We start from the raw sequence: 12,865 nt of genomic DNA, 5'->3' as shown, positions 1-12,865 counted from the left end.
CTCCGGAGTCACCCAGCCCAGCCCCCTGCCCAAGCAGGACCAGCCCGACTCCATCAGCCCCGCCAGGGCTTGGTCAGGCCGGGACTCACACACCCCTAGGCATGGAGACCCCTCCCCCCCCCGGGAACCCAGCCCAGCGCTTCCCACCCGCCTAGGGAAAGAGTTTTTCCTGTTCTCCAATCTAGACCCCCCCACTGCCACTTGGGCCATTGCTCCTGGCTCAGACTCTATTGATCGTCCTTTGGCCAGTAAAGGGGGATCCTGGGTCCTCCCGTGCTCTGTCCCCACCCTGCCGGACACAGAGCGCCAGGCCTGGCCCCGCTCTCCAGGCCCAGCTCCCTTCCCCTCCGTGCGGGTCCCTGGGAGGGGCAGCGCCGGGCCCCGCAGGGCGAGGTTCTAAACCGGCTTGTTACACTCGGTTCCAGAATGTCCCTCTAGAACGCTCGGCCCTCTCCCGGCTCTGAGGAAACGTCTCTGCCCAGCTGCAGCCAGGAGCCCGCGGCCGTGTCCTGCACCCCGAGCCCGGTGCCGCGAGCGCCGGAGGATGGGCTAGGAGGACCCGGGCTGCGTGTTTCCCCTGGGTCCGTGGTGCTGATGGGGAGCTAACGTTCATCGGCGCTCTGGTGCGCGCCCCGCCCCCGCCCCGCAGGGCCGCCAGCCGGGGGAGCCGAGGATGCCCCTGGGGCGCCCCGAGAGCTGCTCCCGGCGGGAGGCCGAGCGGAAGGCGTTCCTGGAGCAGGCGCGGGAGAGCAAGGCGAGCGGCTACCTCCTCTCCTCCAGGAAGCTTGGCTCCGGGGCCTTCTCCAAGGTCTACCTGGGCTACGCCACCCAGGAGAAACTGAGGCACAACTACAAGCTGGCCTCGGACCTGCGCAGCAAGCGGCACTGCATGGTGAGGGCAGGGCCGGGCACAGGCCCCGCAGGGCCGCTCGGCCGGGGACCATGGGGAGAGGCGCTCGCTCCCCGAGAGCGCAGGCCCGGGGCTCCCGCCCTGCTCTCAGCTCAGCGCCGCAGCCAGCTCGCCCCCCGCCCCCATGGGGCACTGAGCCCTGGCCCCAGCCAGGCCCTGCAGGGCGAGGAGCACGGTGCTCCCGGGGGCCGTTGGCGGAGCCGTGTGCGGGCCAGCCCCGGACAAGCCAGGCCGGCTGGCCCATGGCAGCATGTGCCTAGGGAGCTCCAGCACTTCCTCAAGTCCAAGGGACTCGGGCGCCTGCCCAGCAGCTGGGCGACTAAGTCCCCTGGCTGCCCCGCCGACCCGGCTCAGCGCGGACCCGTCCCGCCCCTGCCTAGGCCTTGCTGGGCGCGGGGGCTGGGTCCACCCGCCTGTCAGCGCCGGGGCTGCGTCTGTGCCACTCTGCAGCCGAGGGATCTCTGGCCTGCTGATGAGGGGCCTCCATCTCCCCAGCCACGTGCTGCTTGGGACCCAGCGGGTCAGACTCTGCCTTGGGGAGCCTTTGTAACTCGCCCCGTTTCTGGTTTCGTTCTTAGCCGTGCCCCCTGCCTTTGTGGCCCACTGGCTCTCGCCTGGCTCTCCTCCCGGGGAAGCCGGCCGGTGCCAGGCGGGCCCAGGGGCCTGGCGTCACACGAGGTGGGGGAAGGCTCAGGCCCAGCAGCCCCACCCCCTCACTGGGGTCCCCGCCAGCTCCCTGGGCAGCCGTACACCTGGGCCCCCCGTCGGGCCTCCCTCCGGTCGGCTCTGCTGGGCCCCGCGGTGCGCCCGCCCGGCCGCGGCCAGGCCCTCTGCAAACCCGCCGGAGCTGGCCCGCCGCCCTCTCCTCTCGCAGGTGGCCATAAAGATCATCTCCACGGCCAGAGCCCCCCTGGAGTATTCCAGAAAATTCCTCCCGAGGGAAATCTACTCCCTGAACGCGACCTACAAGCACATCAACGTGGTGAGTCCGGCCCCGCACCAGCCAGGGCCACGCGCCAGGCACCCAGCCCCAAGCGGGCCAGAGCGAGCGCACAGCTCCCGGGGGATCCCAGGTGGAGCCAGCCTGGGAACTCCGCCTCGGGCCAGCAGGATGGACATGGTTCCCCAGGGCTAGCCCAGGGCGGGCTGCCAGCGCTGTACTGCCTGCGCCTCGCGGGGACGGAGCCGGAACCTCCACTGGCCGCAGGCGCTGTCCCCTATGGGCACTGCGGGAAGTGGTGTCCTGTTCCGTGCTGCTTCCCGCAGCGCCTGCGGCCAGTGGAGGCTCCGGCTCCGTCCCCGCGAGGCGCAGGCAGTACGGCGCTGGCACTAACCACGCCTGGCTTATTGCCCTCTCCAGCTGCTGCATCTCCCCTTCTCCCAGCTCTCTGGTTCAGAAAAGGGCAACAGAAATGCTGAGGCGTTCGGAACAGGTTAAAGCGACGGGGACTTTTCAGCTTAGAAAGGAGAGTGGGGGGGGATAGGATAGACCTCTATGCTATCATGACTGGGACTGGTGTGGGGAAAGTGAATAAGGAAAAGTTATTTTACAATATAAGAACTAGGGGTCACCCAATGAAATTAATAGGCAGCAGGTTTAAAACAAAAGGACGTTTTTCTTCACTCGGCGCAGTTAACCTGTGGAACTCCTCGCCTGAGGATATGGTGAAGGCTAGAACTTTAACAGGGTTCAGAAAAGAGCTGGATAGTTTCATGGAGGTTAGGTCCATCAATGGCTGTGAGCCAGGCTGGGCAGGGATGGGGTCCCTGGCCTCTTTCTCTGGAGGTGGGCGACAGGGGAGGGATCACACGAGGATTCCCTGTTCTGCTCCCTCCCTCTGGGGCACCGGGCACTGGCCGCTGTGGGCAGACAGGACCCTGGGCTGGACGGGCCTTTGGTCTGACCCCGTGTGACAGCACCCCCATCCGCAGCCAGACATGACTCCGCCGGCCAGTAGAACAGGGGGGTTTATTGCGTCTCCGAGATCCAGCCCAGTGTAGGCCGGATGTAGGCCCAGGACAGGCCGACAGCCCTAGTTCCCTTGGGGGGAGGGGTCCACAGGCTCCTGAACCCCCTGTACTGGTTTGTCTGCTTCCTCCACGCTCCCCCACACTCCGGCTAGCCAGGTGTCCGTCTCCCCCTCCCACCCTTTGTCTCTCCCCCGGGAGGAGCCTTGTTCCCAGGCCAGGCTGGGCTAGGGGTCTGGGCCAATGCACACGTGGGGGAGTCCGTGGGAATCGCACAGCCCAGAGGGACCCCAGATCACAGAGCAGGCAGCCCCCCCCCCGCCTCACACCCCACCGAGCCGCTCTTACGTTCTCAGCCCTGGGGCTCCCGTAAGACACACGCCCAGGCAACGTTTCCTCCCGGGGCCTCCCCCCTCGCAGGGGCGAAGGGCCTCGTTCCCAGGCCTGGGCCGCCACGCCCCGCGCCTGCCTCTGTGCTGGAGACCCGGTGCCGTCCCTGGCCCAGCCTGCTGGCCTCGCCTGGCCTCCCGGGGAGCTGGCTGCCCGGCGCCGCTGCCCCACGCACACGGCGCTGCCCGTCCCCCGCAGACCCAGCTCTACGAGACCTACCGGAACAGCAGGCGCACCTACCTGGTGCTGGAGCTGGCCTCTCGCGGCGACCTGCTGGAGCACATCAACGCCACCTCGGACCGGCGGGAGCGCCCCGGGCTGGAGGAGGAGGAGGCGCGGCGGCTCTTCCGCCAGATCGTCAGCGCCGTGGCGCACTGCCACAACGTGGGCATCGTGCACAGGTGGGAGGGGCTGCTGCACCTGCACGGGCCCACGGCCGGCCCAGGCGACACCGGGAGTTCACCCCTGGGCAGCCACCCGGCCTGGAGAATCCAGGAGTCTGGGCTCCCCGAGCCCTACCCCCCCGTTGGGGTGCCCACGGCTTGGTCTGTGCCTGGCCCTGCTCAGCGTTACCGCCACGGGGTGCAGTGGCCGCCGCCGCCCCCCTGCCACGCACAGCCTGGAAACCCGAGAGGAGACGCTGCCGGGCAGCCCCCTTGCAGGGGAGAGTCAGTCCCACGCCGGGGGGTGGGGGCAGGCCTGGTGGCCACAGAGCCTACCTGGGACCACGCCAGCCCCTGTAACTTCCTGCAGCTGCTGGGAGTTCTCGGCAGGGCTGGTCAGACCCCCAGGGGGCCCTGGAATGGAGCCCCCCCCGTGGCTGCGCAGCGTGGCTGAGCACCCGCCCTGCTCTTTGCACGGGGCCGCAAAGCACCAGCCAGCTGGGGCCGGGCAGCCCAGGGTGTCCCTGGCTCAGGCGCCAGGTCGGGGCCCGCGCTGCCCAGTCACAAGGCTGCTCCTGTTTGGGTCCCCGCAGAGACCTGAAATGTGAGAATATCCTGCTGGACGAGCAAGGCTTCATCAAGCTGACAGGTGAGCGCTGCCGGGTCGGCACGACGCGATTCCCCCCAGCCGGCTGGGCCCGGAGCCGGCGCGGGGCAGCAGGGAGCAGCCCTGGCCTTTGGGGGACTGTCTACTGACGTGACTTGCCTGGACCCCGCACGGAGCCCAGCTCCAACAGGGAAACCAGCTTCCAGCCAGCCACTCCCGGGAGGCGAGAGGCTCCGGCGCCCAGAGCAGTCCCTGGGGTCCCCCTCCTCATCAGGAGGCTCCAGCGCCCAGAGCAGTCCCTGGGTTCCCCCCCCATCAGGAGGCGAGAGGCTCCGGCGCCCAGAGCAGTCCCTGGGGTCCCCCCCCTCATCAGGAGGCTCCGGCGCCCAGAGCAGTCCCTGGGTTCCCCCCCCCCATCAGGAGGCAAGAGGCTCCGGCGCCCAGAGCAGTCCCTGGGTTCCCCCCCCCCATCAGGAGGCGAGAGGCTCCGGTGCCCAGAGCAGTCCCTGGGTTCCCCCCCCCCCATCAGGAGGCGAGAGGCTCCGGTGCCCAGAGCAGTCCCTGGGCTCCCCCCCCATCAGGAGGCGAGAGGCTCCGGCGCCCAGAGCAGTCCCTGGGGTCCCCCCCATCAGGAGGCGAGAGGCTCCGGCGCCCAGAGCAGTCCCTGGGGTCCCCCCCATCAGGAGGCGAGAGGCTCCGGCGCCCAGAGCAGTCCCTGGGGTCCCCCCCCCATCAGGAGGCGAGAGGCTCCAGCGCCCAGAGCAGTCCCTGGGGTCCCCCCCCATCAGGAGGCGAGAGGCTCCAGCGCCCAGAGCAGTCCCTGGGGTCCCCCCCCATCAGGAGGCGAGAGGCTCCAGCGCCCAGAGCAGTCCCTGGGTTCCACCCCCATCAGGAGGCGAGAGGCTCCAGCGCCCAGAGCAGTCCCTGGGTTCCACCCCCTATCAGGAGGCGAGAGGCTCCGGCACCCAGAGCAGTCCCTGGGGTCCCCCCCCCCATCAGGAGGCGAGAGGCTCCAGCGCCCAGAGCAGTCCCTGGGTTCCACCCCCCATCAGGAGGCGAGAGGCTCCAGCGCCCAGAGCAGTCCCTGGGGTCCCCCCCCATCAGGAGGCGAGAGGCTCCGGCGCCCAGAGCAGTCCCTGGGTTCCCCCCCCCCATCAGGAGGCGAGAGGCTCCGGCGCCCAGAGCAGTCCCTGGGGTCCCCCCCCATCAGGAGGCGAGAGGCTCCAGCGCCCAGAGCAGTCCCTGGGGTCCCCCCCATCAGGAGGCGAGAGGCTCCAGCGCCCAGAGCAGTCCCTGGGGTCCCCCCCCATCAGGAGGCGAGAGGCTCCGGCGCCCAGAGCAGTCCCTGGGGTCCCCCCCCCCATCAGGAGGCGAGAGGCTCCAGCGCCCAGAGCAGTCCCTGGGTTCCACCCCCCATCAGGAGGCGAGAGGCTCCAGCGCCCAGAGCAGTCCCTGGGGTCCCCCCCCATCAGGAGGCGAGAGGCTCCGGTGCCCAGAGCAGTCCCTGGGTTCCCCCCCCCCCCATCAGGAGGCGAGAGGCTCCGGCGCCCAGAGCAGTCCCTGGGGTCCCCCCCCATCAGGAGGCGAGAGGCTCCAGCGCCCAGAGCAGTCCCTGGGGTCCCCCCCATCAGGAGGCGAGAGGCTCCGGCGCCCAGAGCAGTCCCTGGGGTCCCCCCCCCCATCAGGAGGCGAGAGGCTCCAGCGCCCAGAGCAGTCCCTGGGTTCCACCCCCCATCAGGAGGCGAGAGGCTCCGGCGCCCAGAGCAGTCCCTGGGGTCCCCCCCCCCATCAGGAGGCGAGAGGCTCCGGCGCCCAGAGCAGTCCCTGGGTTCCCCCCCCCACCATCAGGAGGCGAGAGGCTCCGGCGCCCAGAGCAGTCCCTGGGTTCCCCCCCCCATCAGGAGGCGAGAGGCTCCGGCGCCCAGAGCAGTCCCTGGTGTCTCCTGTCCGTCTGGGTGCAGCTTTCCCAGTGCCTCGGAAGCCCAGGGAGATTAGGTGCCTGACTCCCCTAAGGAGGGGGGTGAGGGCCAGCGGGGGCCTGGCCTCTTGTCCTTCAGCTGGATTCAGATCAGCCATCAGGTCGCTGCTGAAACAGAGTTCGGGGGCCCGACCCCCGAGGGCGGACTTGGGGTGGGGGTGGGGCTGCTGCCCTAGTCAGTGGGGCGGGCGGAAAGCCACGGCCCTCACTCAGCGCCCGGACAAGGCCGTGACTGGCGGGGGCCGCACTGCAGATTTTGGGTTTGCCAATCGCTACTCCCTGAAGAATTCCCTGATGAGCACGTTCTGCGGCTCCGTGGCCTACACGGCCCCCGAGATCCTCATGAGCAAGAAGTACAACGGAGAGCTGGCCGACCTGTGGAGCCTGTGAGTGGGGCACCCGCGTGGGCAGGGGCAGGGCCGCGGGCACAGGCGGGGGCCGCGGGGCCTCGGGCACAGGCGGGGGCCGCGGGCACAGGCGGGGGCGGGGAGGCGGGGGGCGGGGGGGCACCGGGGGCGGGGGGGCACAGGCGGGGGCCGCGGGGTGCAGGATCGCCCAGGAGCAGGGAGGAGTCAGACACTTCCTGGGCCCCGCGTCGTGTGCGGGAGGGAGGGGGAGCAGTCTGCATCGTAGGCCCCTTAGCACTGTGGGGGCTGCCCGTGGGGGTGAGACACGCAGGACTCCCCCTCCCTCCCCCCAACAACTCCCTGGGGTTGACTGGGGAGCCCCGCAGGGCGAGGGGGGCTGCTGCTGGGAACGCGCCAGAGCCAGGGCTGTGCCAGCTGCTGTCCTCTGCCCCCTCGCTGGCCCAGCCCCGCTGCCCTTCTGCCCGCAGCGGCGTGATCCTGTTCGCCATGGTGACCGGGAAGCTGCCCTTCAAGGAGCGCCAGCCGCACAAGATGATCCACATGATAAAGCAGGGACTCTCCTTCCGGCAGCCCGTCTCCCCAGGTAGCCCCGGCGGAGCAGCTGGGCGGGGGGCAGGATGGGCTGCAGGGGGGGCAGGGCAGGGGCTGCATAGCCCTTGGCCCTGAGTGCGAGGGGCTGCCCCCCGGCCCAGAGCAGGGGGGGAAGCCAGGGGCTGGGGGCGCTGCCCCACCCTGGGAGCTGCTCTGCCCATCCGTGGGGCAGGCCCAGCCCCTCCGGCTCAGCCCTCAGCCCCCTCTCTGTTGCCAGAGTGCCAGGACCTGATCCAGGGCCTGCTGCAGCTGAAGCCGGCGGCCCGGCTGGGCCTGCAGCAGGTGGCCACGCACTGCTGGATGCTGCCCGCCACCGCGGCCCTCTTCCACCAGGCGCTGAGCGCCACGGGCCGAGCCCTGGAGCAGCCGCCCGCCCAGGGTAGGTGGGGCCCGTGCCCCCCCGCCCCGCCCTTCCTTCAGGACCAGCCTCGCCAGCGCCAAGCGACAGAGCCCCACACCGAACTGAGCGCTGCTGCCTGGCGCTGTCTCCACCCCAAAGAGCCGCCCCCAGGCAGCAGCTCACCCCGGCCAGCCCCTGGGCGCCCCACAGGTCCCAGCCCCACGGCCAGGCAAGCGTGGCACTGGCCACCGCCCCACAGCTGGGCGCCCCACGGCCGGGCAAGCGTGGCACTGGCCACCGCCCCACAGGTCCCAGCCCCACAGCCAGGCAAGTGTGGCACTGGCCACTGCCCCACAGCTGGGCACCCCACGGCCGGGCAAGCGTGGCACTGGCCACCGCCCCACAGGTCCCAGCCCCACGGCCAGGCAAGCGTGGCACTGGCCACCGCCCCACAGCTGGGCACCCCACGGCCAGGCAAGCGTGGCACTGGCCACCGCCCCACAGCTGGGCACCCCACGGCCGGGCAAGCGTGGCACTGGCCACTGCCCCACGGCCGGGCAGCCCCACTAACTCCGCTGCCTCCCTTGCAGGTGAAAGCAGCAGTTCCGTCTCGCTGCTGCCAGACCTGGACAGCTCGGCCAAGCCCCCCGAGGGGGCCGCCAAGGGGGGCAAAGCGCCGGCCGGCCCTCGCGCCTCCTCTGCACGGGACGCCTTCCCCAGCCGGGCCGAGACGGAGGCCAAGGCTCCTGAGCTGCTCACGGCCGGCTGCCTCCTCCAGCTGCCCTCGCCGGGCCAGGCCGAGCGCTCCGCCCGCTTCTCCCTGTACCGGCCCTGCTTGCTCTCCGGCCTCCGGCCCTTCCAGCACCTCCCCAACTTCCGCAAGCCGGGCTCGGCCCCCTCGGCCAGCGCCTACGTGGCCAGCAGGCGGCTGGGCGAGAAGAGCCCCGCGGGGACAGCACCGCTGGGCAGCGCCCGCCCCACACCCGTCATCTCCCTGCACTCCCTGTCCGCCATCCGGAAGCCCCCGCCGGACCCTGTCACGAACTAGAGGGGCCTTGCCCAGGGCCAGAGACGCCCCCGCTCGACCCGACAGAGACAAAGCCCATGACTGGACGCAGCAAGCGCAATTAAATATTATTCCTGTCAGGGCTCTCGGCCGCGCCCCGGGCCCCAGGCTCCTCCCGGCGCCCTGCCCCTGCCCAGAACACACAGCGGCCCCCTCCCCACCGGCCCGGCCCATCCAGCTGGAGCTGCAGGCTGGTGCGCCCAGCACGGCCTCGCAGGGAGCCAGGGGAGGGGTCCGGCCACACACAGGGACCGGCTGGGGTGGAACCTGGGGAACGAGGAGAGAGGAACCCAGGGCCCGGCCTCCGCGACGGGCACCCTGCAACCGTGCTGCAGGGCAGGTGGTGCCGAGAACATGACCCTGGAAGGAGCCAGGGGTTAGGGAGGGAGGCACCGGCCCTGGCGGCACCTAGGCCTGGCCAGACGCACGCCCAAGTCCAGCAGCGCCTCGCACGCCAGGGCAGACAGCTGAGCTGGGCCCGCCCGTCCCCTGCTGCCCCTTGCCCTCGGGCCAGTCCCAGGGCAGCCCTGCCGGCCGTGCCCAGCGCTGGGACAGGAGACGCACACGGAGGCAGCTGCGGCGTCCAGCCTGATGTATTTAGCAGCTCAGAACACGGCCCAACCCAAAGTCACTGCCAACTTCTGCGCCCCCCCAGCACTGCCACCCCGCCTGGCGTTAACCAGCCTTCGTCTGCGCCTGGCTAGACACACCCCGGCCGGGCTGGAGCCAGCATCCCAGAGGTATCAGGCCAGGCTCACCAGTGGGGGACCAGCTCAGGCCATGGGGCAGCCAGCCGCCTCCAGTCACTCCCTCCTGCTGCACCCCAGCCCCTGCCGAGTGGCCCCTCCTTGGCCCCCACAGCCCGCCGGAGACCCCCGCGATCAGCTCGCCCGGGCAGGCAGCGCTGACTGCCGTGGCTGGAGCAGAGAAGAAACTCCCAGGGCAGGCTTCATGTCCCAGCCCCTCTCGCTGCTGCAGGGCCGCGGCTCCAAGGCCTCCCCTCTGGACGCAGGGCAAGGGCTGCTGCATTCAGACCCATTCGGCCCGGTGCCAGGTCCAAGCAGGTCACCTCGAGCGCCCCTGGGTTCCCCTCTGCGCCCCAGGCCCCTCGCTCGGTGTCTCCGGCTGCCCTCGCTCCTCCTCCTCCTGCTGGTCCAGGCGCTGCAGCTGCTCCTCCACCTCGGGCGGGATCTGCACCTCCAGCAGGTTCTCCATCCCGGCCTCGGGTTCGTCCCCAATCAGCACCTGCTCGGGGCCCGGCAGCAGGGCGTCAGCAGCCCGGCCCAGCCAGCAGCCCCTGCTCCCCACCCATGTGGGCCAGCCGGAGCCCGCTGTGCAATACCCGACCGCACCACCAGGCGGCAGCGCCGCGCCCCGTGTTCACCTTCACCGGGCAGAGACCAGGAGTTTAATGGGGTGGCCGGCAGGGGGACCCCAACCAAGGCCCCAAATTCGGGGGGGGCCGCCCTGGCCCGTGCCCCTTCCCTCCAGCTGTTGAGCCACGTGGCCACGATGGACCCTGCCCCACCTGGATCAGCTTCTCGCAGGCAGCCAGGACGTCGGGCTCCGTCTCCCACCGGTGCAGCTCCCGCAGGACCAGGTAGGTGCCCTTCTGCTTCACCAGCTGCCGGCCGGCCTTGGTGGCTGTGAGCTGTGCGGGAGAGGGGCCAGGCCACGCGTCAGACCCCCCCGGCCAGCATGCTCCACGGGGCCGGGCCACGCGTCAGACCCCCCCGGCCAGCATGCTCCACGGGGCCGGGCCACGCGTCAGACCCCCCCGGCCAGCATGCTCCACGGGGCCAGGCCACGCGTCAGACCCCCCCGGCCAGCATGCTCCACGGGGCCGGGCTCTGTCCGAGGGCAGCCCCAGCCGGCCCAGAGGCAGGCCGGGCCCACGCTGTGGCGAGCGGCCGCTCCTGCCCAGTAAGAGAGGCTGAAGCCCTGCAGCATGGGGCAGGCTGGGGCCCTCCCACACCAGGGAGGCAAACACCAATGGGGGGCAGCAGCCGGGGAAGGGGAGGGGCACCTGCAGAGCAGCCCTCTCTGCCCCAGCCGCCCTGCCCCCGGCCCCGGGGGGACCCACCAGCAGGATGGCCTCCAGCAGCATCTTCCGGATGTCGGGGTCCTTCTCCCGCTGCTTGTCCGGCGGCAGGTACTGCAGGTCCACGGGCAGCCCTGGGGCAGGCAGGCTCGGGCGTTAGCTGAGGGCTCGGAAGACAGGCTCCTGCGGGAAAACTGCCGCCTCGCCCCACCCCCCCAACAAGGGGAACGGCTCCCCAGCCCTGCCCCCCCCCCCCGTAGGGGGATTGCCCGCTCAGCCCCCCCCAACAAGGGGAACGGCTCCCCAGCCCTGCCCCCATCCCTCCATAGGGGAATTGCCCGCTCAGCCCCCCCCCCAACAAGGGGAACGGCTCCCCAGCCCTGCCCCCACCCCCCCCCCCCCGTAGGGGAACTGCCCGCTCAGCCCCCCCAACAGGGGGAACGGCTCCCCAGCCCTGCCCCCACTCAGCCCCCCCAACAGGGGGAACGGCTCCCCAGCCCTGCCCCCGTAGGGGAATTGGCCGCCCGGCCCTGCCCCCAGAGCCCCCTTCCCCCTCCTCACTTTCCATTTCCTCCTCCGGGAAGTCCTCGGGGCCGGCCAAGGGCAGCAGGAGGAAGGGCAGCAGGTCCACCTCGGCGCCCAGCAGCCACGCGTGGTGCTCTGGGAACAGACCCCCGTGGGAGGGGCGGGGCTTAGGACCCACTGGCAGGACGCGCCCCTCCAGCGAGCCCACCCGCCTGCCCCCACGCACACCCGGCCTGGGGCAGCTCTGTGCAGGGAGCCAAGGCCAGGCCTGGGCACAGAGGCCGGGGGTCCCACGACACGGGGCAGCGCCAGGGCCCAGGCACCAGCTGGCTCCAAGCTACGCCCAGGGCTCGGCTGAGGCGGCGGCGGCGGCAGGGTCCCGGGGCGAGGGCCCCCCCAAGGCACTTACGGGACTCGAAGCAGCAGTTCCTCAGCGTCCCGATGACCCCCCCGCGGCGGATGGCGGAGCCCTCGTACTGCGTGTAGGGCAGCAGCCTCTGCACCGCGCACCTGGGGGAGGTCAGAGACGGGCATGCAGGTGCCAGCCAGGGCTGCTCCGCAGGGCAAGGCTGGAGGCCCCGGGGTGCAGGCCCGGCAGTGCGCCCCCCACCCGCTGCCCTGGCTCCAGTCCCCACCTGGACGGGTCCAGCAGGAACGCCCGGGCCTCGGGCAGCTGCGTCAGGTTGGACAGCAGGGGCCCCAGGTAGTGCAGGGCCGCCTGCGTGTTGTAGCCTTCGGTGCAAAGCGCCCCCACCACCTGGGCCAGCCCCACCCCGGCCTCCTGCATGGCCCGGAGCACCTGCCGGCAGCTGCCCTGCTCCCGGGACAGGTTGGCGAGCAGGGTGCAGAGCTGGTCGGCGAAGGCGTAGCCGGGCGCCAGCAGGCGGGGCAGCAGCAGGGGCAGCCCCCCGGCCAGGGCTCCGTGGGCCTGGGCGGCCGCAGACAGGTTGATGAGCGCGTGGTAGCAGTCGCTCGCCACGGCCGAGGAGCGGTCGCCCGTCAGCAGCAGCAGCGCCTGCAGGAGATCCGGCCGGCCGGCCAGCAGCGCCCGCCCCTCCGGGCTGCCCGTCAGCCCCAGCACGTAGCCCGTGGCCTGGCCCTTCACGTCGGGCCGCGTGTCCAGGCGGAGGAAGCCCAGCAGCTCCCTGGCCAGCTCCTCGTCCATGCTGCGCTGCGGAGCGGGCCGGGCCCGGGCGCTGGGTGTCCCCGGGGCAGAGTTAAGGGGAGCGGCAGCCGGAGCCGCAGGGGCCGGGCCCCGGGCGCGGAGCGAGGGGGCTCTGGGGAGGGGCCCCGCAGGCCGGGGGGGCCAGATACACAGCTGGGGGGTCACCTCCCTGAGCCCGCCCGCAGCTGGGCACCCTGCCCCGGGCAGGGGAGGCGGGTGCAGCCCCCCGGGGTGGGGACCCGGAGCCGCCCGTAGGGCCGGGAATCAGCCCCCCCTTGCCTGTCCCGCCGCCACGTGGGGCTCCCTCCGGCGCACGGGGCCGTTCTGCTTCCAGCCAGAGTGACGCGCCCGCTGGCCAATCGGCGGCTGCGGTTCTCGGTGGGGGCGGGCTGCAGGCGAGTGTCCGGATGCTGCGGCCCAATGGGCGGCGCCTGGGACAGACGGGCGGCGAAGGGGATTGTGGGTGTTGTAGTCACAGACGGAGGGCGGCAGGGGTGCGCCCGCTGCGTTCTGCGCATGCTCGGACTGAAGAC

The 12,865-nt window shown here is 71.6% G+C and overlaps 2 protein-coding genes across 4 annotated transcripts; one reads left to right on the top strand and one right to left on the bottom strand.

The window, feature by feature from the left end:
* The first annotated feature begins 637 nt into the window (after positions 1-637).
* On the top strand, positions 638-8,681 carry LOC149525217 (testis-specific serine/threonine-protein kinase 5-like). Its single transcript, XM_089776091.1, has 8 exons — positions 638-892; positions 1,785-1,892; positions 3,467-3,669; positions 4,245-4,300; positions 6,490-6,622; positions 7,072-7,187; positions 7,413-7,574; positions 8,126-8,681. The coding sequence occupies exons 1-8, from the start codon at positions 674-676 to the stop codon at positions 8,581-8,583; spliced, it is 1,455 nt and encodes a 484-aa protein (XP_089632217.1). The 5' UTR covers positions 638-673; the 3' UTR covers positions 8,584-8,681.
* A 497-nt stretch (positions 8,682-9,178) lies between these two features.
* On the bottom strand, positions 9,179-12,865 carry HGH1 (HGH1 cochaperone). Of its 3 annotated transcripts, none has more exons than XM_089776095.1 (6): positions 12,612-12,865; positions 11,577-11,677; positions 11,204-11,302; positions 10,685-10,825; positions 10,130-10,252; positions 9,179-9,846 (listed from the first exon to the last, which is right to left on the bottom strand). In XM_089776095.1, the coding sequence occupies exons 1-6, from the start codon at positions 12,848-12,850 to the stop codon at positions 9,551-9,553; spliced, it is 999 nt and encodes a 332-aa protein (XP_089632221.1). In that variant the 5' UTR covers positions 12,851-12,865; the 3' UTR covers positions 9,179-9,550. The 3 variants fall into 3 exon arrangements, with proteins under 3 accessions (XP_089632221.1, XP_089632218.1, XP_089632220.1); XM_089776092.1 differs by having other exon boundaries at positions 11,803-12,682; XM_089776094.1 differs by having other exon boundaries at positions 10,685-10,776; positions 11,803-12,681.

The sequence above is a fragment of the Pelodiscus sinensis genome, chromosome 2, assembly GCF_052426305.1.
Source record: "Pelodiscus sinensis isolate ZL-2025 chromosome 2, ASM5242630v1, whole genome shotgun sequence".
Classification (NCBI taxonomy): domain Eukaryota; kingdom Metazoa; phylum Chordata; order Testudines; family Trionychidae; genus Pelodiscus; species Pelodiscus sinensis.
Note: the sequence above shows the minus strand (reverse complement) of the source record. Positions and strands in the feature narration are given on the sequence as shown.